At 49.0% G+C, this 21377-nt stretch overlaps 3 protein-coding genes across 3 annotated transcripts; 1 reads left to right on the top strand and 2 right to left on the bottom strand.

Moving 5' to 3' along the window:
- Positions 1–2524: 2524 nt before the first annotated feature.
- Positions 2525–4166, bottom strand: LOC131269128 (SREBP regulating gene protein). Its single transcript, XM_058271452.1, has 3 exons — positions 3904–4166; positions 3317–3670; positions 2525–3233 (listed from the first exon to the last, which is right to left on the bottom strand). The coding sequence occupies exons 1-3, from the start codon at positions 4003–4005 to the stop codon at positions 3015–3017; spliced, it is 675 nt and encodes a 224-aa protein (XP_058127435.1). The 5' UTR covers positions 4006–4166; the 3' UTR covers positions 2525–3014.
- A 226-nt stretch (positions 4167–4392) lies between these two features.
- On the top strand, positions 4393–7280 carry LOC131269623 (tRNA-dihydrouridine(20) synthase [NAD(P)+]-like). The gene is made up of 7 exons (XM_058272082.1): positions 4393–4472; positions 4570–4761; positions 4833–4969; positions 5043–5328; positions 5411–5747; positions 5815–6059; positions 6146–7280. Exons 2-7 carry the CDS (start codon positions 4599–4601, stop codon positions 6544–6546), a joined length of 1569 nt encoding a protein of 522 aa, XP_058128065.1. The 5' UTR covers positions 4393–4472; positions 4570–4598; the 3' UTR covers positions 6547–7280.
- A 44-nt stretch (positions 7281–7324) lies between these two features.
- LOC131269624 (large ribosomal subunit protein uL3) lies at positions 7325–8935 on the bottom strand. Its single transcript, XM_058272084.1, has 4 exons — positions 8699–8935; positions 8535–8625; positions 8222–8455; positions 7325–8137 (listed from the first exon to the last, which is right to left on the bottom strand). Exons 1-4 carry the CDS (start codon positions 8755–8757, stop codon positions 7403–7405), a joined length of 1119 nt encoding a protein of 372 aa, XP_058128067.1. The 5' UTR covers positions 8758–8935; the 3' UTR covers positions 7325–7402.
- Positions 8936–21377: the final 12442 nt, after the last annotated feature.

The raw sequence follows: 21377 nt of genomic DNA, 5'->3' as shown, positions 1-21377 counted from the left end.
TGGTTCGACGAACCGAACGTTTATCGTTTAGGTCTTTACCCCGGCGTCGCGCCAGCATCTGTGTGTGTGCGTGTGTGTGTGTGCGCGGATATCATCAGGCCTTCTTTATGAGGTCGTATCCCCTGGAGGAAACTCAAACGGTGGCACGAAGCCGTCCACCAACCTCACACACATCGTGCTCGCGCGGACTATTTCCAACGCATTTCTGGGTATTACCTCCCAAACCACCCGCTTCCCTCGTGTGTGTTTCCCCCCTTGGCAGCCCTTCCCGAAGATCGACTCGTTCGGGGCCAAAAGCAGAACATTTTATTCGGCCTCTGGGCTGCCCCTCCGAAGGTCCTCAGGGGGGGCTACGAACGAGGCACTTATTTTTGGCACTAAACTCCGACCCAAGGATACATCGAACCGGTTGGCGGTTGCACGATCAACACGGGCTCGGATCTGTGCGGGGGAAGTGGATAGGTAAACACAGTCGTCTGGCCAATAATCTAAAGCCAGGGCCTGATCGAGTGAGCGTGTGGGAGGGGGGAAGCAGGGAGACTGCAGTACCCAGTCCTACGGTGTGTGCTGGCCGATTCACGGACTCCTGGGAGCCATTGCCTCCGGCAAACACCAACGGCACGAGCAAACCGTAACCGTGTCAAGTGCAAAAAGAGGACACAAACGAGCACGCGCACCTGGAGGAGGGGGTGGAAGCAACAGCGAGGAATCGTAACTTTCACTCTCGCGCCAAAGCCCTTAGCCTTTTTCGGTGCGGGCTGGTCGGCCCAACGGCAATGAAAACAAACGAGCAGAGCGACGGAGACATCCACAACACCCACCTGGGCGGGAAAGGGGAAATGTGTGGGGGGGGGGGGGGGGGGGGGGGAAGGAGAACTACCAAACTTGTGCTGTGTGTTAGGGCAACCCAGTTCACTTTGGCACCGATCGCCCGGTTGATAGATGCTTTGAAACACCACGCACGTTTCCAGCGTTCGTTTACGTCGGTATCTTGCTGGGCTAATCCATTCGGACAGCCGCCACCGCCAGCACACTTGGAAGCAAATCAAACACGAACCGGTGGGCTTCACGGCAGGACACGTGATCCGGGCACGATTCCGGCCGCTAGCAACCAGTTGTCGCAAGTTGGCAGCAACCAGCAGATAAAGTTGCCGGTGCCGAACCCTCCGAACCCTCGGAGCGTCACAGCACATGCAAACGGCGATATATTTACGGCGTGTGCGTATGTGATGGATGCGAGCGAGGCGGATGACACCAGTTGCCAGAGACAGTTCACCGCTACGACTAACGGCCGCGTGCGTTTCCGTCAGCGATGGAACTTACACTCGACACTGTTGTAGCAGGACGTGCCACCGGATACCGAACGACCGCACACGAGCGTCCAGGACCGCATTCGCGTCACCACAGAACACGAGTGGCACCGCCGGTGTCGGCGTCGATGTGTAGCTACCGGCCAATACCCCACGCTCCTGCCCCTGCTGACACTGTTCGGGCATGCGCGCCCGACCGCGCTTGTTGCTACTCCCTTGCTCCTGCTCCGTGTCGTCCCAGCTTCCTGCCGGTCAAATTTATGTGCACCGAACTACGCACGAACGTGCCTGCGAACGCACTTCGCCGTCGGCTGCCGGGTGTCGTGGGCATGGGGTGGCTCTGCAGCAAGTGGCTTTCTAGTTGGACTTGTTGAAGCGAAGCAATCCAGCACATGGCAAGGCACGATGGAGCGAGAGAGCGAAGGGGACGGGGAGGGAATTGGGCGGGCGAAAGCGAACGACACGGGATATCCTTGGCTGGCGGAGGGAATGCGAGCGGTTCTCCTGCCAACAAGCGTATGGCAGATGCAACAGGTAATATAATCATAATTGCCATCATCTAATTGAACGGCAAGGAACGGTCGCAGGCCGGGGCAACGAGGGACATAGCAGCCAAGGTGGCCGAGGACACGCTAGCCGCAAACACACACACACACACCCGAGCCCACAACCTTTACGCAAACTGAAATGTGTTTTTTGAACCGAATGCAGGATGCGCACTCGGTTGGCGAATAATAGCAGTGGGGTGGGGAGGGTAACCGTACAACCGAACCCCAACCCGTGTACGTACCACGGCATGTATGCGGTTGGTTACGCCGTCCGTTAAAAAGGATCCGGTAAGACGCCCCACAGGGCGTCCGCTTTGCAATTAGCGTCTTCAGATGGCACCGGTGTTTGGTGAGGTGGTGGTGCACGATCAGGTACCTGATAGAAGCATGACTCTCGTTGCAATAATGTTAGCCCCGGGGGGGTCATAAAATACCCTGCCCTGGTTTACGACCGATACCGGTATGCTTTTATTTGGTTTTTCACCGCCTGGTGCAAGATTTTAATTTACTATCCCGCCTGCATATGGCAGTCACGGTAAGGGGTGAGCAGAGATTTGAAATTCAAGTTTATTGCGCAGTCACTAGATAGCTTACGTAACGCTTCCTTTGGTAGTCTGTGGTCGAGCCGATTTGTGTGACGAAAAAAAAAACAGACAACTCGAACATTTTGTTGATAATTTTAACACACACATTTTACTGTGTTTATTGATAGATTTGTCTACTGATCATTGGTTCTTCTCTTATTTGTATATTCCATCGATTGCATCCACACACAACGGGGGGTTTCTGCTATAACTTATGGGGCAAAGTGTGTAGCAAATAAAACATCACATAGTAAATTTCCGGCCTGAAACGTGTTTGACCACGCGTTACATCATCCGATGTTGTATCGCTTTTTTACGATAAATCCGTTTGATTAGCGTTTACGGGGCATATTATGGGGATGCTGCTAACGGCACATGGCCATACATGCGGCAGGCCGGAGGCTTACTTGGGGCTAAGATACATTTGTTACTGTGTAAAATAATTTCCTAATAATCGCGCTTTCTCGCAGGGAATCGCGTGATCCGTATGCAACGACTGCCGTGCAAACCACCTTTCGGTAAATGGTTAAAACGAAAGTGCCGTGAATCTAAAGCAGTGCTTCGTTTTCGTTTCACTGAGAATCTTTCCCATCGGTGGCAAGCCAGAGTGCTTCGTTCATCTCACCGTAGCAGTGCTTGAGTTCCGGATTTCTGTACTTGTTTTCGTTTTGTACCGATTGCGAATTGGTGCGGCATTTGGTTAAGCATAGCTCGAACTGATCGGTGACCTCGGCGTACAGTGCCACCTGCCTGCCGTTCGCCTTAGCTAACACATCCTCTAGAATCGATCGCTACAAAACAAAAAGGGTGGGAAGCAATCTTGTAGACTGGGAGAGCAGTCCAGTTTCGACCCGTAGGCCGGGTGTTATCATACCTTGTCGGAATTTAAGCAGCAGGACACGCAGTACTCGTACACCGCACAACAGTGGTTCGGTTTGCATGTGGTGCAAGCGAACTGCTTGCTCGGTTCGTCGTCCGCCTCGTCGCAGCACCCATTTTGCAGCAGTTCCACCCGCGGGCAAACGTACCCCCGGTCGTCTACGATAAGCGACTTGCCCTGAACGGAATTGCGGCAGTTCGTAGGAATCTGCTGCTCGCCGGTTTCGTTGGCTGTACCGCCCCCCGCTTGCACTGCTTTCGTTAGTTCAGCTTTCGTTTTCGTCCACAGGATTACTTTATGCCGCAAATGTTGAGTTTGTAGGTCTCCATTCAAGCTTAAGTTATTATTCTGTAAAGACACATTAAAAGCATTAGACTAGACCATCAACTTTGACGGTGTTTTATGCAGAAGAAAAACAACCGTTTTGCACGGGTATCATTACTGAAGAACGCATGTTTGATTTGGTAATGTTGTTTGAAAGCTGTTGACTTGGTCTCATATGAAGCTGATAGGTTATGCTGAAAGTGTCTGTAAACAGCTTACGCACGTTTCCTGTGCACCTTGCCTTGTATAAATCTTACCCTGCTAATTAGATGAACCATGCAGTAGGACAATGAAAAGAAAAAAATGATTGCTAACACCAATCTGCGTCGAAGGAACTTTGCAACCACGACATAACACATCGTAGTTCATATCAGGGGAAAAGTTACTTTTGCACGTTGCCACCCGGCTACGACATAATACACCAGAGCCAAGGCTCCACACAAACGCTTTTAGAATCCGACCAAACCCGCCAGTTCCTGTGTTATATTCCGCAAATTTCCAGTGGCGAGTAATGCGAACAGGAACATCGGGAAAAACGTAAACAAACGTTTTGCATCTGACAAAACCATTTTCTTTGCGACGATAACACGAAACGTCAAGTAGCATGTAGACATACTACACACCGTGCATCGCGGTTTCATAAGGCGTAGCATAAAGTGTGCGTGTGTATGTGAGGTTGTCGCTGACAGTTGTACCACGTTGCCGCACGGTGTTATGATTTCATGTGTGTTTATGTTTTGACCGTCCTGGGAGGAATATTCAAGCCCCCCATAAATTCTTACATGAAGCAGCATAAGTCGATAAAATCGGCTTAGTTTTTTAACGGGTGAGTTGCTTGAGTGAGGTTGGAAAAATTATCCAGTTCTTAGTGTTGGCACTCGTGGCATTCAATCTTTTCGCATCCTTTACCTGTTGATTTGAAGATATATTTTTAGAAGCCGTTCTGCGGAAAATGAAAACGGGTCTCGATTATAGGAATAAGCTAATTCTAGCGCCCATGGTACGTGTCGGCACGCTACCGATGCGCCTGCTGGCTCTAGAATACGGCGCCGATCTGGTTTACACCGAAGAAATCATCGACTGGAAATTGCTGCGGGCCGAACGCCTTACTAATGGTTGGTAGCATTTGGCTGACATCATCAGACGGGTGGATTGTACATTAATTCTTGATCTTTCGTTCACACAGATGTACTGGGCACGATCGACTACATCGATACCACCGACGGAACGGTCGTCTTCCGCACCTGTGCGGAGGAACGCAACAAAGTGATCCTGCAAATCGGCACTGCGTCGGTGGAGCGCGCGGTTGCGGTGGCAAAAATGGTCGGTATGAATAGTTTAGCACAAAAGTCGCCTGAAGGTTTATAGTTATGTTTTGTTGATTTGAACTTTGCAGCTACAGCAGGATGTCGCGGCGATCGACGTGAATATGGGTTGCCCAAAGGATTTTTCCATTAAGGGTGGTATGGGTGTCGCCCTGCTGTACGATTTACCACGAGCGAAAGCAATCCTCGAAGGGCTGGTGAGCAGCGTTACGATACCTGTAACGTGCAAAATTCGAATACTACCCGATCTTGAAGAAACGGTGCAGCTCGCAAAGGAACTGCAGTCGACCGGTATCAGCGCGATCGGTGTGCACGGACGAACGAAAACGGAAAGGCCTCGGGATCCTGTGAATGAGGGTATGCAGCATCGATAGGGAGATTGATTGCTATTGACTCGAACCAAAACTTAATGCATATGCTTGCTGCTGACTCATTTTAGAAGCCATTGCGAAGGTCGCAAGCGCCCTGCACATTCCCGTCATTGCAAACGGTGGCTCGCAGAGCATCACAAGGCGCCACGATGTACTGCAGTTCGCACGTCGGTGCGGTACCACTAGCGCCATGGTGGCCCGTTCCGCCGAGTGGAACTGTTCGTTGTTTCGAGCGGACGGTCCACTTCCGCTGGATGACGTTATCCGACGCTACATTACGCTGTCCGTCCGCTACGATAATTCACCCTCGAACACAAAGTACTGCGTGCAGATGATGCTCAGGAGCTTGCAGGAGTCACCGATTGGAAGACGGCTGCTCGACAGCCAAACCATGCAGCAAATTTGGTAAGTGCAAACCACTCACTTCATCTTGTTAATGCTCACGATTGCACTGTTTTCTCAACAACTGCAGTGACATCTGGGAGCTGGGTGAATTTTGTCGCGAAACGCAACTTAAGTATCATCACGCTGGAATAAAGGGAAGGCGCGCCTGCCGTCCGCGGACACTCTCCAACGATGAATCGGAGGAGAAGGCGAGCGAGAGTGGTCAGGTGGCCAGCAAAAAACAGTGCCTCGAGGAAAACAACCAAAACCAGAGCCAAGCGACGCCGTTGATGCAAGAAAATATTTGTTTCATACGAAGCAACTTTCCGAGTGGTAATGTTTTATTGAATCTAAAATGTTGATTCTTATGCTATACCATGACGTTAATGGAACTTATGGAAATTACGAATTTTTCACAGACAATGATCTTCCAAAGACAAAGCTCTACACGTACGCCACGCGCAATGGACACCCGAAAGCGCAATACGAAGTCCAGCAGAAGGACAAACTGTTCCGGGCGACCATCCAGTTCGGCGGGCAGCGATACAGCAGCTCGTTTTGGGAAAAAAATAAACGCTTCGCTGAACAGGGGGCCGCCCTGGTCTGTTTGCTATATCTTGGCGTCGAGGAGCGCAGTGCACTGATCGCAAACGGTGCCATGCTGCCAGAAAAAGAATCGACCGCAACGGAAGGCGATGCTACTGAGGCCGGTGCAATCAAGACATCTCCAGTGCAGCTGGCGGTCAATACTAAGATGTTACCAAAGGACGAAGGCTTGGAAAATAATGGAAAGAGTGCGGTGGAAGACATGCCAACGTAGTTTTGTGAACTATTGGTTTTCCTTAATTGATACCGTTTGTTTAAAAAAATGTAAATATCGAAATGATGCAAATCATAAAGTTGTTAAAATGAGTAATATCGAAAACATCCCACAAAGCTTGTAAACTGTATCGAACCGAAATGAAACGAAGTTGCTTCATCGATATCGATGTAAAATTAGATCTTTCGCATGGAGAAAAAAACGCTAATGACAAGATAATATCTAACTAAACGATTATCTCTACGTACTGTGTGCATTTTTGCAACCTTGTATGTTTAGTGCGAGTGCATTTGAATTATGAAATACTACCTCATAGTACCGTCTAAATGTTTGAACCAGTACCGCATATGGAGTTTGAGGCACATTTCATGCTGCACGGATACATAAAAAGAAAAACATTAAGATCTGACGAAACGCCCATCCAATAAACCATCCACAGTGTCCAACGTATCAGTTTCAATGTTCACAATGTTAATAGTAATGTTCGAAAAATGATTGTCTGGCATTGTTCTATTGCCCGATAGTTAAATCCATCACCGAGAATCATGTAAAACTATAATGTTTGATTGAACCCTTTCAACGAACGTATTTTTGTATTCATTTGCCAGCGAAACAGAACACTTAAAAGAACAGTTCTATTTTTCCATCAGAGAACTATTCTAAAAAAGACTTTACAAAAGACCAATGATCAACGACGGGTTTTAAAACTCTCAAAGATAAATAAAACGTGTAACGTGAAAATCATCTTGTGCTTGGTTACATTACAAACAGATTAAAGTTTGTTGTTTAATAATGAATTTTGTGATTTATTCTAAATTTGCTTCGCTGCACCATGGTTGTTAAACAGATGTTATTCCTACTCGCTACTGCTGTACGTAATCGATAGTTTGCGGAAGTCGTGCAGATCTTCCAGCCAAACGTCTCCCGGGTCGGCCGACGGTTCGAGGGCGGTAGGAAATGGGGGTGGACCGGCCGGAGCTCCCTTCGCACCATGCTTTCGCAGTGGCAGTATCGTGTCGTAGATGTACACGATGCCGTTCGTGCTGCCGGCAATGTTGCTACCCATCACCCAGAGCACGTTATACTGGGGGTTGATGCGCAGGATCTGCAAACCGCGCAGCACACGCCACCGGTTGCCCATGTGTCCCGGCATCTTGGTGCCGGGCCAGACACGCGCCTTTCCGCCGCCCGCTCCAATGTTGCCCGGACGTCGGTGCGTCTTGGTGACACCGTGCGACTTTGGCATGCCCTTGAAACCGTGCCGCTTTACGACACCCTGAAATCCACGGTCCACCGTAAGACCGCGCACGTCCACGAAATCGCCGACGCGAAAGTGGTTCACCGTGAGCGCCGTACCGGGTGGAAGCTGCGCCTCGGGCGAGATCAGGAACCGGCAGAGATGTTTCTTCGGCAGCACGCCCGAATGGGCGAAAAGACCCGCGTAATCCTTGGTGAAGAGCGACGGGTCGCCGTGTTCGGCGCCCACCAGCAGGCAGCCATACGGTTTGCGCCAATTGCGACTTTGACGTGGTTCCTGGGCCGGTCGGTAATCTTCCGGCGGTATATACTTCACCACTTCGTTGTCGATAATCTACAAGGAAAGTATTTGATTCGTTTCAGTTCTACACAGGCAGTTTCGTTTAGTTACCAAACAGAAACAGAAAATTCACGTTACCTGCAGCAGTGTGGTTCTTATTTTCTGACCATTTTTCGTCCACATTGGGTACTGGCCGATCTTTTTCGCAATCACTCCGGTACGCTTGAGACCCGGGCTCCACTCGGCCAACTGGTCCTCGTTCGCCAGCTTCACCAGGTTCGATTGGCTACGGTTGGCCGCCTTGAGTATCGTCTCTCGTTTCATTTCGTTCAGAAACGCACTGTTGTCCTCGGTGAACTGTTCATTGTGTAGCTAAAAGGTGGCGGTGTTAAAAAAGAATACATTTACACGTATGCTCACTGTGGTTCCAATACCGGTGGTCAGAACTTACTGTGCGCGTTTTCTTCACGAACCAAACCGGATTCCGGAGCCGGGGTCGATTAAGGTAGTTCTTCGATCGTACCGGGATAATAGTGGTGCTCCTGTCGGTTGCAGGAAGGTTAGTGCGTTAGCAAAATAATACTGAGAATAGATAATCGGATAGGAAAGGCTTACCATGGATGTGGCAGTAAAGTGCGACACAGTGTGATCACAGTGTTTGCTGAGGAAAACATGATGATGGGTGTAGCCTACGCCAATCGGCCACCGGTTCAGGAGTCCGTCCGCACCGTTACGAATCCAATTCAAATGCAATGAAAGATGCAAAACAGGGCCAGCAAAAAAAAGCCGAAAACTGCTCGGGATTTCTGTTTTCACGCTGCCCGGCACAAGGAATAATCCTGAGTCCTTGCCGTAGGTTCTGTCAAACGATTCGATTGAATAACCAATCTGAAAACAAGAACGGTGCCTTGGTGTGCGTGTCCGCCGGCGTGCTGAACTGTCAAACGACTTATCGTTCAACATAGCGGTTATTATAAAAGTGGGTATAAAAATTCAAATTATGTAAAAATTACCATGAAACGGTTATTAAACCTTTTGAGCGTACATTATGAATTTACCATTTGATGGAATATTTTATCAGGTTACTTGAAATTGCTGACTTGTGCCTTCCTTTCCTTTTTTGGTTCGTGCACATTGAAGGTAAAAAATGATCATGTGCTTGGTCACAACCAATGAAAGCCATCGAGCACGCACGCACGATTTATGGTCTCCGTGATCGGCCGGATGCACAGCGAAAATAAAACGATTGGGAAACTGTTTACAGCGATGCCAATAGAAAGGCGACTGTCCAGACTCCAGCACTAGGGAGAACACCTCGCTGCGGAAGGTGACGGTTAGGTGCTCTCGATTGACTGAAATGTGCGTGATTTAGTTTCGTTCCCATTCGAAGCCAATGCCGGTGTCGAGTTGGACACGCTGCGATGGGATCGGGGAGGCGTTTGGTGAATTAATACGCAATTGGTTTGCGCGCCTGGTTGCGTTGCATTGCGTTTTTTTTAACGTGCCAGGCATGAGATGCAGCGCAGTCCGTGAATCATACATGAATACTTGCATATTGTGACCAAAGTCAATAAAATTGCAGTTGGCAAATAAGGGTAAGTATAAGCCGTACATGCATGGGTTTGCATATGCTGCCTTTAGCTACAGCGGCTATTTGTAGTCCGCAGATGAGTTTTGTCGTTGATAATTGTTCTTGACCCGAAAGCTCCGGTTGCATCGCTCGCAATGATAAAGCTACCTACCCTTTTACATTTGATGCAACTAACGAAACTAAGGGCTGTGTTGATTCCCAAAGTGGTAGAGAGCTGGAGATGCGTTTTTACGGAGCACTGCACTGAAAAACTTGCTAGATTTCAATTATTTGCCGCGAATACTGAATTGATACCAATTCATATGACATTTGCCCAAGGTGTTTGAAGCGCTTAGTTGCAATTTACACACCTTGAACGAGGGAAGGTTCAAAAATAACGTTGGAATAATGGAAACTATCAATTAAAGTTCTAAACAGAGATGCTCTTTCGGGTTGGTGAGTAGGAAAAACAAACATTTCGAAGTACCGAATGTTCACTTCACATAATTCTCATGGCAAACTATATTTATTGAGCGTGGGTAAATAAATATTTATTTGAAACTTGACGAAGGTGCTCTCTCTTCGTGACCAGGAACTTCAGCGACTGGTTGCATATTTGTGGAAAATATACCCTAGTTTCGCACCGATCAATCATCTTTTTCTTCTGAACAGTTTTAACGGAATAGCTCCACGCAACCGGAAGTACATTCGTTACGATCCTTCATTCGTGGGTCGTGCGGAAAACAGTCTTTGCTTCCAGAGCACCGCAAAAATATAAAAATGACTATACATCTGATAACGCTCGGCCCGATTATCAACTTCGGTTGCTGAATTTCGTTTCCAACCACACGGCTGAACACTTCATGACGCTTCATGCAACAATTGCTATCTGCCAAACTATCTGGCCAGGTGTTTTCTTTTTCGCCTCTCGGCGATCGTTTGTCTAATGGATGATTTTAAGTTCGTTAGTTTTGCTGCGTCTTGCCTGGCGGAGGAAAACCACGGCGGAAAAAAAATAAAAGTACCAATCAAGGGGAGAGGAAGCAGCCAAACCTTTCTCTGCTCCTAAACGGCTCTTGTAGAGGTGTTTGCATTTTCATCGTCTTTATGCTTTCTTTCTTTTCTACCTTCCGCAGCTCCCCGGTTGGAGTAACTTTTATTTTTCCCATCCACTCTTTGCCCCCCTCTCCCTAGCTGCATGTCTGCGCCTCGTTTTCCCGCCGTGTTTGTAAATGTGATGCTATTTTCTCCCGGTCGGTTTTTCGGTAATGAATCGATGCTGATGATGATGATGACGCCGAAGATGCTGATGTTTGCGATGATGATTAGCAATACCGACAGCAACAATTGAACAGCAATTACCATTGACCTATTAAATCATTACACTACGTCCTCCCTGCGCTTCCCTTGCTGCTCGTCTCATATACCTTCTCACGGGATCGATCATCACCAAAACACCGCGGTTCTCTAGCGAACATCGAGCAAATACGAAGTGAAGGATGGCTAGTGCAAAAAGGCTGGGTAGGAAAATCTACCGATCGGGTCGACCCCATCTGGACGCCCTTATTTTTATGGATTTTTGCCTCACTGGAAAACATACACAGAAATGAATGGGGTTCCCATCAAATGAACATGAAGTGTCGATCAAATTTCTCCAGCAGCGTCCGGAGCATCGTCAACCGATTCCATTCACTAATCTCAGTGCATCTTACATTTTTTATTTCACCTTGTCTTACCATTGTTTTACACTGAATAAGCAATCGGAGAGGATACATCGAACGTCGAAAAAGAAGAAGAGTTGGGGGCTTTCCAAGCATGCAGGATACAGTTTTCGGGCAGCCTGAAAAGATTGCCGGCAGGTCACGATCTCTTGACGGCTTTATTGATCCCAATCTGTGTGACGTATGTTCGTGAAACATAAAAGAAAGTCGCTGAAGGTGAATTTGGGGGGAAGTGAATTTCTATCAACTTACTATTCGATGACTTGCTGGCGATACCGAACATCGTGCCCAATTTCTCCCCGCTGATCGCACGGATGAGCAATCGGTTTCACTTTATTACGATAGTACCGATAAAAATTGGACTTTACCAAGCCCTCATAAAAATGGAAGACAAAAAGGTTCAGGACGACGCTCCGTTGCATCGGCTAATTCTATGGATGGTGACCTTGTCCAATCACGCACCGTATACGACTTGACAGACTCCCGTGAGCTGACCAACGGGATGCGAGTAGTACCGTATGTAGGGGAAAGTGGGGCAATAAACGCACCTCAAGTGAAAAACATTTCTCGTAGTCTATGACTCCTTCTCCAAATACCAAAAACTATCAAAACATTAAACAATTGTTACTAAGACTGACATTTTCTAAGAGTACTAATTTCCACACGTTTCAAACAACTATTGTAGGAAAATTTAGTTCAATTTGTTTCGAAGACCAAATAAAAATGCTTTTATTGCAATGAATTGCTTGATTCAATATAAGATGTTGATTATGAACGTTGGATTACCATGTAGCATTCCAACTGTTTTCAGTATTCGTTATGAATTAAATCAACTTATTTCAATACACGCTAAACAAAATAATGAGCTACTTGACGGACGTTATCCTAGTTTCTTTGTTAAGCGTTCTTGTAAAGCAATGGAATTGTTATATGATGTATTTCAATAGTTCATCAATTTCAAAATTGCATAGTTCTGCTAAAAACATGCCGATGAATTTTGCTCTACTGGTGCGTCTTACCCCACTTTCTCCTAAATACGTTTCAGCCTACAAACTCCAGCAGATGAGAAAGTACAAGTGAAAAGATAGTGGCGTCTTTCTAAGACTAACCACATTAGTAAGTGTTAGAGTCCTAGCTTATGTTTTCATAGATTAAATTAAAAATAGAGGAAGATACAAAAAAGATCAAAACAAAACTGAACCATTGATATGAGAACGGACAAATGAGGAATGAGAGTCAACGGAGGATTGGTTTAGTAGACTCTGTTGGATTGGAGCTTTTTGAATCGATTTACATTGGGCACGGATTGAGTTCTCATGTTTGGCCACACGATCGGGTACGCGCATGCGACGGAGCCCCAAATGGCGACCCTGTACTGCCGCCTCACGCGCTGTAGCGCTGTTTACAATTTAATTCAATTTTACGACCATGAAACCGAACACGGCCCGCCGCAAGTGTAGCCCGCGGCCCCCGCACACCGGAACCGGGCCCGTCTTGCGGTTGCGCTTGCCTGCACCTGATTGCTTCACTTTGCTTCACTTCACTTGGCGCGCGCCGTTAAGCCGCGCCTTACCTTCTGCCCGCCTGGTTCTAATCAAGCCACTTTATAAATATTTAGATAAAGCACCGGTGCAGCACGCCAGCGGGTTACCATAGCTCGGCGTGCTTCACGGCGGACGGAGGCGGAGACCACTTCGCCAGCTTCACCTTCTCCGATCCCAACCCACGGGTCGGGCTGATGACTTTACTGGGCGGTTTCCCGTCCGTCCGGCGAGCGGAAATTGCTACTCTAGGGGTAGGGAGCGAGGGGAGGGAAAGGTCGAACGATGATCCAATCGTATCCCGGCCCGGTACACATGATGTTTTACAACCAATTGAGAATGACCGAAAACTGGGGGAAAAAAGGTAGAAAATGCCGGCTTTCAGGAGTTGATTCAAGACTCTGGAGATCCAAGACTCAACTGGAGGTTGAGGGCTAGCCAGAGCGCGGGAAGCAGGCTGGAAAGTTCAGTTCTCAAACAAGCTCTGAAAGTCTCCAAAAAGCGAAGCGCTTGTTCGTAGGTTTTTGAGTAATGAACGGTTTATTATCCATCCACCGAGCAAGCAGGATGCATGCCCGCTTTCGTGCTGAGTCTTCCGATCCCTCGTGGTTACAGTTCGAGTAATAAATACAAGCCACACTGGAGCGTCATAATCATATACAAGCGACACTAGAGGACCGTATGACTTCAAGAATAATCCCTCTTTGAATTGAAATGGAGCACGTCTAACATACGTGTCGGCTCGAGACGATGCACTTGTTGAGGTTTCGCGAGAACACGGTACCGTCAGGGCAGGTGAGATGAACGGATACGAGCGATCCGGACGATTGCTGCTGTTTGCACAGGAAGTACGACCGGCAGTCGACCGAGTTAATGTCGGCGAACCGTCCGGTGGCGGTGCAGGGATACTCGGGTGCCGGTCCTGAGTAGGTGCCCAGCCGTCCGGCTTCGCCGACGTCGACCATAGGGGAAGCGAGCGTCGCTTGAGGCGTGTATGTTGGAACGATCCCCGTGGTTGGTTGATTGGTGGTGGAGGTCATCGTAGTTGTTGGCTGCATCTCCGCGGCTGTGGTTGATGTGGATAGCCATGGATCGACCGTATCGGGAGGTTCCCCCGAGCCTAGGTCGACTTCGGTGCAATGGTCCGGTAGCAGTGGTTCATCGTCGACCCCAGGATGGAAGAAGTCCTGTCCGGATGCGTCATCGTGGCCGGTGTCGGCTCGCACTCGCGACGGCACACACCTTCCGGCGATCGTCGAAAACAGCGTATCCTCGGGGCAGGTAAACAGCTGCAGCCTTGGAGTACGCAATCCGCCAGCCATGACCGTCTCACGGCATCGGAAATACGTTCTGCACGTACGATCGGCTGGATTTGGCAGCACCAGGTCCGATTCACCGCACGTCATGTCTTCCGCGCTGCCAACTCCTACATCTGGATCCTCCGGCAGGCTCTCGTAGTCACGCGTCGAAGTAGATGGCGGTGCTTTTCTCCTCGGGGCACACGGATCATCTGGCTCCACCGACTCAGCGCCGACACATCGAGCTGCAGTACGGGAGAAAATGGTCCCGGCCGGGCAGCGCACCAACACCTTTGCCCACGCCCCCCGAATGTCGCGCGTACAGATGTAGTATGTTCGGCAGAGGGCGTCCGCGTCGTTGCCGAACCGGCCGGAACGGGAGCAGCGGCTTCTGTGCTGACGACTGATAGTGCCTCCGTTCGAGATTTCTGGCTCCATGGGTGGGTCTTCCACCTGCTGCCTTCCTTCTGCTCGCGGCGCTAGTATTGCCTCTTCCACCTGCTCCTGGATCACCTCCACCACCGGGCAGACGTACTCGGCCGTCGGCACGCAGCGCGTCGTCAACCAGGAGAACACGGTACCGCTAGGGCATCGCTCCAGGATCGCTTTTAGAGTCCCACCTGCCGTCTCCTGGCAATGGTAGTACCGCACACAGCCCGGTGTACTCCGGTCCGGAAAGCGACCAACTGCCACACAACGGAACCGGTCCGCCCCACCGCCGCCGTCGTCGTCATCCGGACACTGGTAGCTTCCGGTCGGTACGCAGCGCTCCTCCAGCTCGGAGAATACCTGCCCCGGGTCGCACAAGAAGTTTCGCGACACGAACTGTCCCACGCCACCGCCCTCCAACGCGGTACACCACCGGTACCCACGGCAATGTGGCACCGACTCGTCCGGAAACCGCCCAGGACCGAGGCAGACGAAGTCCGAAAGATGGCCGCCGCGAGCTTCCGCAATAGAGGCTACGGCTGGTGCTGGCGTCGTTGTCACCGCCACCACCGGCGACACAGCGGTCGTTCCGGGACTGCACTCGAACGTATCCTCGGCCACGCACCCGCGTCCTTCGGGCGAGAATAGCTTACCGGCAGGACAGCCCTGCCGGATCGGTACGAAAACTCCTGGGTCCTTCGTTTTGAGGCAGTTCACAAAATGGCGACAGTCGGTGGACGTCGGAAGCACGAACTTCCCGCACTCCGCGCACTCATACTCGATGGCGTAGAAGTCCTCAAGCGTTTCACAGTCCGTACCGGTGATGCAGCGCTGGTAGCGCCCGCTGAACAGCGCATTCGGGCCACACTCGTCCAGCCGCTGCGTGTACGTTGGCTCCGCCTCGCGACCTTGCGGGTCCGGGATGCAGGTTATATATGTCCGGCAGCTCGAATCTTCCGGATTGCTGAAGCGGCCCGGCCTCTGACACTGCCAACCACCACCACCACCACCGACCTGCTCCGACGATGTCGGCTCGGACACTTCCGGCAGCTCCCCGTCAACCGCGGCCGCCAGTGTGGCAACCCACACGAAAGCCATCAAACAGTTCGCTAGATCCAGTGACATTCTGCTAGCCGTGGAGCCGTCGTCCGTCACCTTCTTTCCATATAGATCCTGGCTTGCGAAGCCAATCACACACACAGGCGCGCGCGCGGACTTTAGTGTTCAGTGCAAACTGCGTCTTCAGCAAACTATTTGGCGACCGATACCGGCCGGCTGGTGATGCCGGTGGAGCGTGACGGCGCGTACTAAATCGGCTCGCCGTGACCTAGCGCTGCTTTATAGCGTCGGGAAGACGGCGGCTAATAGAAGACGCCCTCGTTTCGCTTGTGCTGTCGCCTGCTGCCAGCGAATCGGAACCACGCTATTATCATTCTAGCTCCACCACCTGCGTCGGACCTCGGTTCCCGCTGGATGCGGGTGCCAATCTCTACTTCTGAATGCTGGACGGTATAACCTCAGCGGCAAGTTCGCACCGAGGTCAGTTCTCGCGAAGAACCTAAAGGGATTTTGGGGAAATTTGAGGAGTCAACCCGTCAACACGAATAAGGAAAGAAGAGAGAGACAGATATGTAAAGTGAGCATGGAAAGAATATCCGAAGAGATTGATTAGACAATTCCGAACACGCAGCCAAGCAAGCCGTGCCCTTCCGGGGCCTTGCGGTGTGCACAACGTCTCGGGCAGAGCATCCATAACCGTCTCCACCCTGCCACCGACGCTCTGCTCCAACACGTGCTCGGCTTCCAGTAGCTGAGAATGCAAATGATGCCGTCGGGCAAGCCGCGGTAGCAGGAAATAAATATAAAATACCAACCATAGTGACATTCGGTCACCATCAGTGTCGACTGCTTGTGTTAAACCGCGAACGGTATACGGCACGCGGTTCATCCTCGACACGATCCTCTTTCATCTGCGTGCTGATCGCGGTAAATGTGTAAGTACGTATTCGGCTTCGCGTACATAGGGGAAAGTGGGGCAAGATGGACAGGCATGTTTGAAAAAAATTTCCATTTATTCAATGTGAATTTCACGGTCCTGCGGCATGCATAGTTTAACATAAGGTTAGAAAATTATATATTGTAATCGATCCTGTACTGCTCAAGTTTCCAAATATGTTAAATAACGAACACTGAAAAGGATAGGATTCATAATTCATGCATTCTTGTGGCAATGGTAGGTAAAAACTAAAACATACTCTTTCAGGTTTAAATACACAGGCAGATGCACCGGCATAAATGTGGAATAAAACTCTGAAGAAGTCCAACCTTTTTCAAAATAACACTTTTCGAACAAAATCAACTCAAGGTTATACCTATTCTACAACTAAAGCTTAAGGGCGTTTTCCTCTCTTTGGACCATTTTTGCTGGTAATTAACACATTCAATTTAATATTTATTCCTTCAACGTTTAGAAACAGACTATATAATTCTATCTCATCACCTTCTTTTAAGACCTACATCGCAGTCTACAAGATTACTACAGACTACTAAGATGAAGCTGCAATAAATAACTTACCAAATTGCTCCACAATTTTGAGAGAAAAACAAAAAGCATAAATTTGCTGTTTCTAGTAACAATATGAGAATCTTTACGCCATCTGGGTATTTCATGTTCAATGAACTGGAAGTAGTTAAACGGGGTTCATATTGCCCCACTTTCCCCATGCCCACGATGGGATGGAGTAAGGAAATTACTAATTGATGCGAGTAGCGCACGCGTCTGTTCGGCGCGTTGACTTGACGCTAGGACGTCGCGGCAACGATCGCGGAACAACAATAAATGATTTGTCGTGGTAAAAGCCGGCAAAAGCCGGCTAGAATAAGACCGGGGCGGGGCGTGTGGATACCGTCGGAAAGGAGTGTGGATACCGTCGTCCGACTGCAGTTTATGTAAGCGAGCTCACGGTAAGTGGCGGCGTAGGTAATCCGGCGCAAGATAAAACCAAGTAGCCTTGGAGGAGACACCTACGCACAAACACACACACACACACACACACACACACACACGGAGCAGTCGCAGTCTGGCTCAATTGATTCCAGGGCGGCTTCCGTTCCGGTGTGCGATCGCGATCGGATCCGTGCGATACCGCCGTCAGGGAACTCCTATTCCGGGAAGCGCTTGAACTCTTGCTCCGGTATCTTCCCGACTGTTCTGGAACCGAAGTGGAGCAGTCCTTCACTCTCGTGTAGTTTCTACATTGAATTGATACTATTTGATCCAAAAGGATAGATATGGATTGGAAAGATATTCTAAAATGTGCAATTAAGCCTTTGGTACCCTGGATCTCCTACATTTGATATACAGCATCCTCATGCCTATACCAGAGAACAATGAGGCGGGCGATGTGAACAAATATCAATAGGGGTCATTCCGAGTTAACTACGGCTTTCTCTGCCAAAACCCCATACAATAATTCAGACCAACTTGTTTTGTATCACCCAAAGCACATTGATTGCCACACTTTTTAGTACAATCATTTTTGATAAAATGTGTGTATAGGTAAACTGTATTCAGCCAACGGATTTTACTGACTGAGGTTTATAAAGAACTTATTTATATGGTAAGTATAGTTTAGATGTAGCATTTTACATATTTATGGGATAAACACGTTTTAGAACAAATAACAGTGTTGGCAGTTAACGTGCTCGACTATCCACGAATCGCTATCGTAGTTTTAAATCTCGACACGGCCATACATTGCGTGCCGTTTTATGAAACTTATCTCTGAACGATGTTGTTTACCTATCTCGGAATAGCCTCAAATATCCGTAAAATTGTACGTTAGCCGGCTTCAAACCGCAAAATGTATCTATTTCTATTCGGTCGCGTTGATGCACACCGTGGAGCGTGCGTTGAATTGATTTCGCCCGAGCAAAGATGAAACGCCATCCGCTGAGGAAGCCCCAAGTCGCCATGCACCCAGTCTCCCTTGACGTGCGAGACGTACCAAGAGGTATGGCCAATCAAACCCGCAAATGATAGATGCGCGCGAGCGTTTTATGCGCCACCGAGTGAACGTTCCTGCGGTGTGGTGCTATAAAGACGAAGGGAAGGGAAAATTTATGACGAACACTCGACGAACGGAAAGGCACGGTGTTGCGTGTTAAAACTGCATGCAGGCGGCTTCAGGGCCTGGAACGGTTTTGGAACGGAGGGGTGGGAGCGGAGAGGTTAGTGCAAGCAGAATCGTCGGTTGGAAAAAGGGAAAATGTGAAATGTGTAGAAGGGCCGAAATTGGGTGAAGAAAGCAAGGCAGTGATATCGAATAAAAGTAAATCGGAGATAAGACGTGAAAAATTATGAAACGGTTTCCTTCGCTTGCGGCCGTGGTGGTGGTGGGGGAGGGAGGGACAATGGGCATCGGAAGGTGCTGCAACTAGCGCGAGAGAGAAAAGTTTTGGGAAAAGCTAAGCTCGGGAGGAAAACAGTCATATATAATCATCTGATCGCTAGCCGAGCGTGAACGCCCGATCGGTGAAAAGAAACTGGCGGGAGGAGGATGTAACAGTAATGGAAACGCCGTTATCGGCGAGCTGTCAAAAAAGGGTAAAACAATGAAATTTACGCGTACTAACGTGTGAAAGAGGATCGTCCCCCCCCCCCCCCCCCCCCTACCCTGCCCCGTTCACTCATCGACACACTTTTGGGCAACAAATCATGCGGTTTTTTTTTTTTGAAAAGTTGATATCGTGATAACGAGCTTCCGTGGATCGTTTCATTAACCCTTCCATGCATGCCCGGTAGAAACGCATTGAGGGATGCCGCCATAAAACCTCGGCCATAGACACATACACACAAGCACAAATGAGGCGGGCACCGGATGGGTGCACTCGTTGCACCAACAAACGGATCTTTCGGTAACCAAACAAAGCAACTGCTGAAGGAACACCGTCAAATTAAAGAAACCATAAAATACAAAGTCGTCGCTTGGAAGTGATAATGTATTAGCCTTTGAATATGACGATACTAAGTCCCGCCCTATCATAGATTTGAGAATGGGTGTATAAATTGCATAAAAGTTAGCAAAGAATTTTTAAAATTGGAGTCAACCGATTTTGTGGTTAAGTAACATGCCACATGTTGAGTAGCACACAGAACCAAGAAAAACTTGCAATGGTGAACGCTCTTCTTCCTTCAACTAAATGAAATAAAAATATACTACACAAAGAAGGATAAATGCTACAAACAAATCACTACAGTTAATCAAATGTGGAATAAGTACTACTGTCTTTGATAGTAGAGAGTAATACAACTAAACTATCTGCATTACGTATGCTTTGATGAAGAAAAAGTCATCAGGAGCGACGGAGAAACGTAGCTCAGTTGACAATAACAGAAATTATTCTGTAAGAGAAAGTTTTAAAATAAATTGAAGTGAGAACGTCGACGTTCAACTACAACAATAAGAATAAAATATGCTTCAATTCTAGAACCTTTACGTGTTTGTGTGTTATGAAAATGTGGGATCACTTTTTCTTTGTTCCCTTCATCTGCATTCCGTCTGCCTTCGCAAGTAGCGTCCGCAGAAATATGAGTCTTTCAAGCACGAAGCTCGTCCAGGGATGAGGGTTTTTATTTCAAGACCGGCACCGGGAATGCCAGGGCCGAGGAAAAACAAAACTGGCCAGAATATGTTTTTTTTCACCGGCAATAAAGCCGATCCATCTCGGAGTGCTCTAAATCGAGGATTTGCTTCACCCTCCCACACATCATTCGTATTGCCTGGAAGCATTTTTCGCTTCCATTTTCGTGCCGTCCATTTCCCAAATAGAGGTTTTCCCCGTTCACCTTCGACGCACCTGTTCCCTGTGAACGGAACAAAATTAATGTATGCAAAGCGAGCTGGACCACAAGATGATAGGACATCGTTTGGCTTACGCATTCGTGGAGGAAAAACATTACCCTAACATCACATTGGCAAACACTTACGCTAAAGAGCGGTGAAACACATTTCCACCGGCATATTTTCTCCTGGCCAACCTCCAACCGGGGCCGCATCCAACCGGCAACAGCATCCCATTTGGCGTTTCGTTTTTCCTGCGCTTTCCTCTTCACTCTCTCGCACACAAAGACTTCTTCCTTCGCTGGTCCGGCGTGGAAATCCTGTATCGAATCGATCGATCGAGCACCGGGCACATCCGGCACTTCCGTCGTGGTTGAGCGAGCTGGCTGCGATTGTAATTTTTATCACACACCCCCTCGGGGCGGGCCGGGAAAGCTCGTTAGCCGCGGCGGTCGGTGGAAAGCTGCCGAAGCCATCGTACTCGAGTAGCTCATCGACCTCAGCGCCGGGCTGCACGGTTGACCGCACGGGGCCACACCGCGTGGAACCCCGGTTCAACCCCTCATCGACCCTTCCCCCCCTCCCCCTCACGCCTCCCTGACAGCACGGGTTAAACACAAGGGGGAATGCACATTGATTCAATCATACGCAGCTTCTTCGCTTTTCGTCCATTTTGCGTCCTTTCTGCGTAGCTCTCTCACCTCAATTTCACCTACCAGGCTCGTGAGCTTTTTTGACAGCCGAAAAGCTCACCTCTCCGTCGGGCACGAGCTCTCACTTCTCGCTCTCGCGCGATGGTGAACAGCATAAAAAGTCACACACCGGAAACGGCAAGAGCGAAGCAGCCGGCCGCTTGCCGGCATGTATCCTTCCTTCGGTTTCTTGGAAGCCG

This window comes from Anopheles coustani, chromosome X, assembly GCF_943734705.1.
Source record: "Anopheles coustani chromosome X, idAnoCousDA_361_x.2, whole genome shotgun sequence".
NCBI lineage: Eukaryota > Metazoa > Arthropoda > Insecta > Diptera > Culicidae > Anopheles > Anopheles coustani.
Note: the sequence above shows the minus strand (reverse complement) of the source record. Positions and strands in the feature narration are given on the sequence as shown.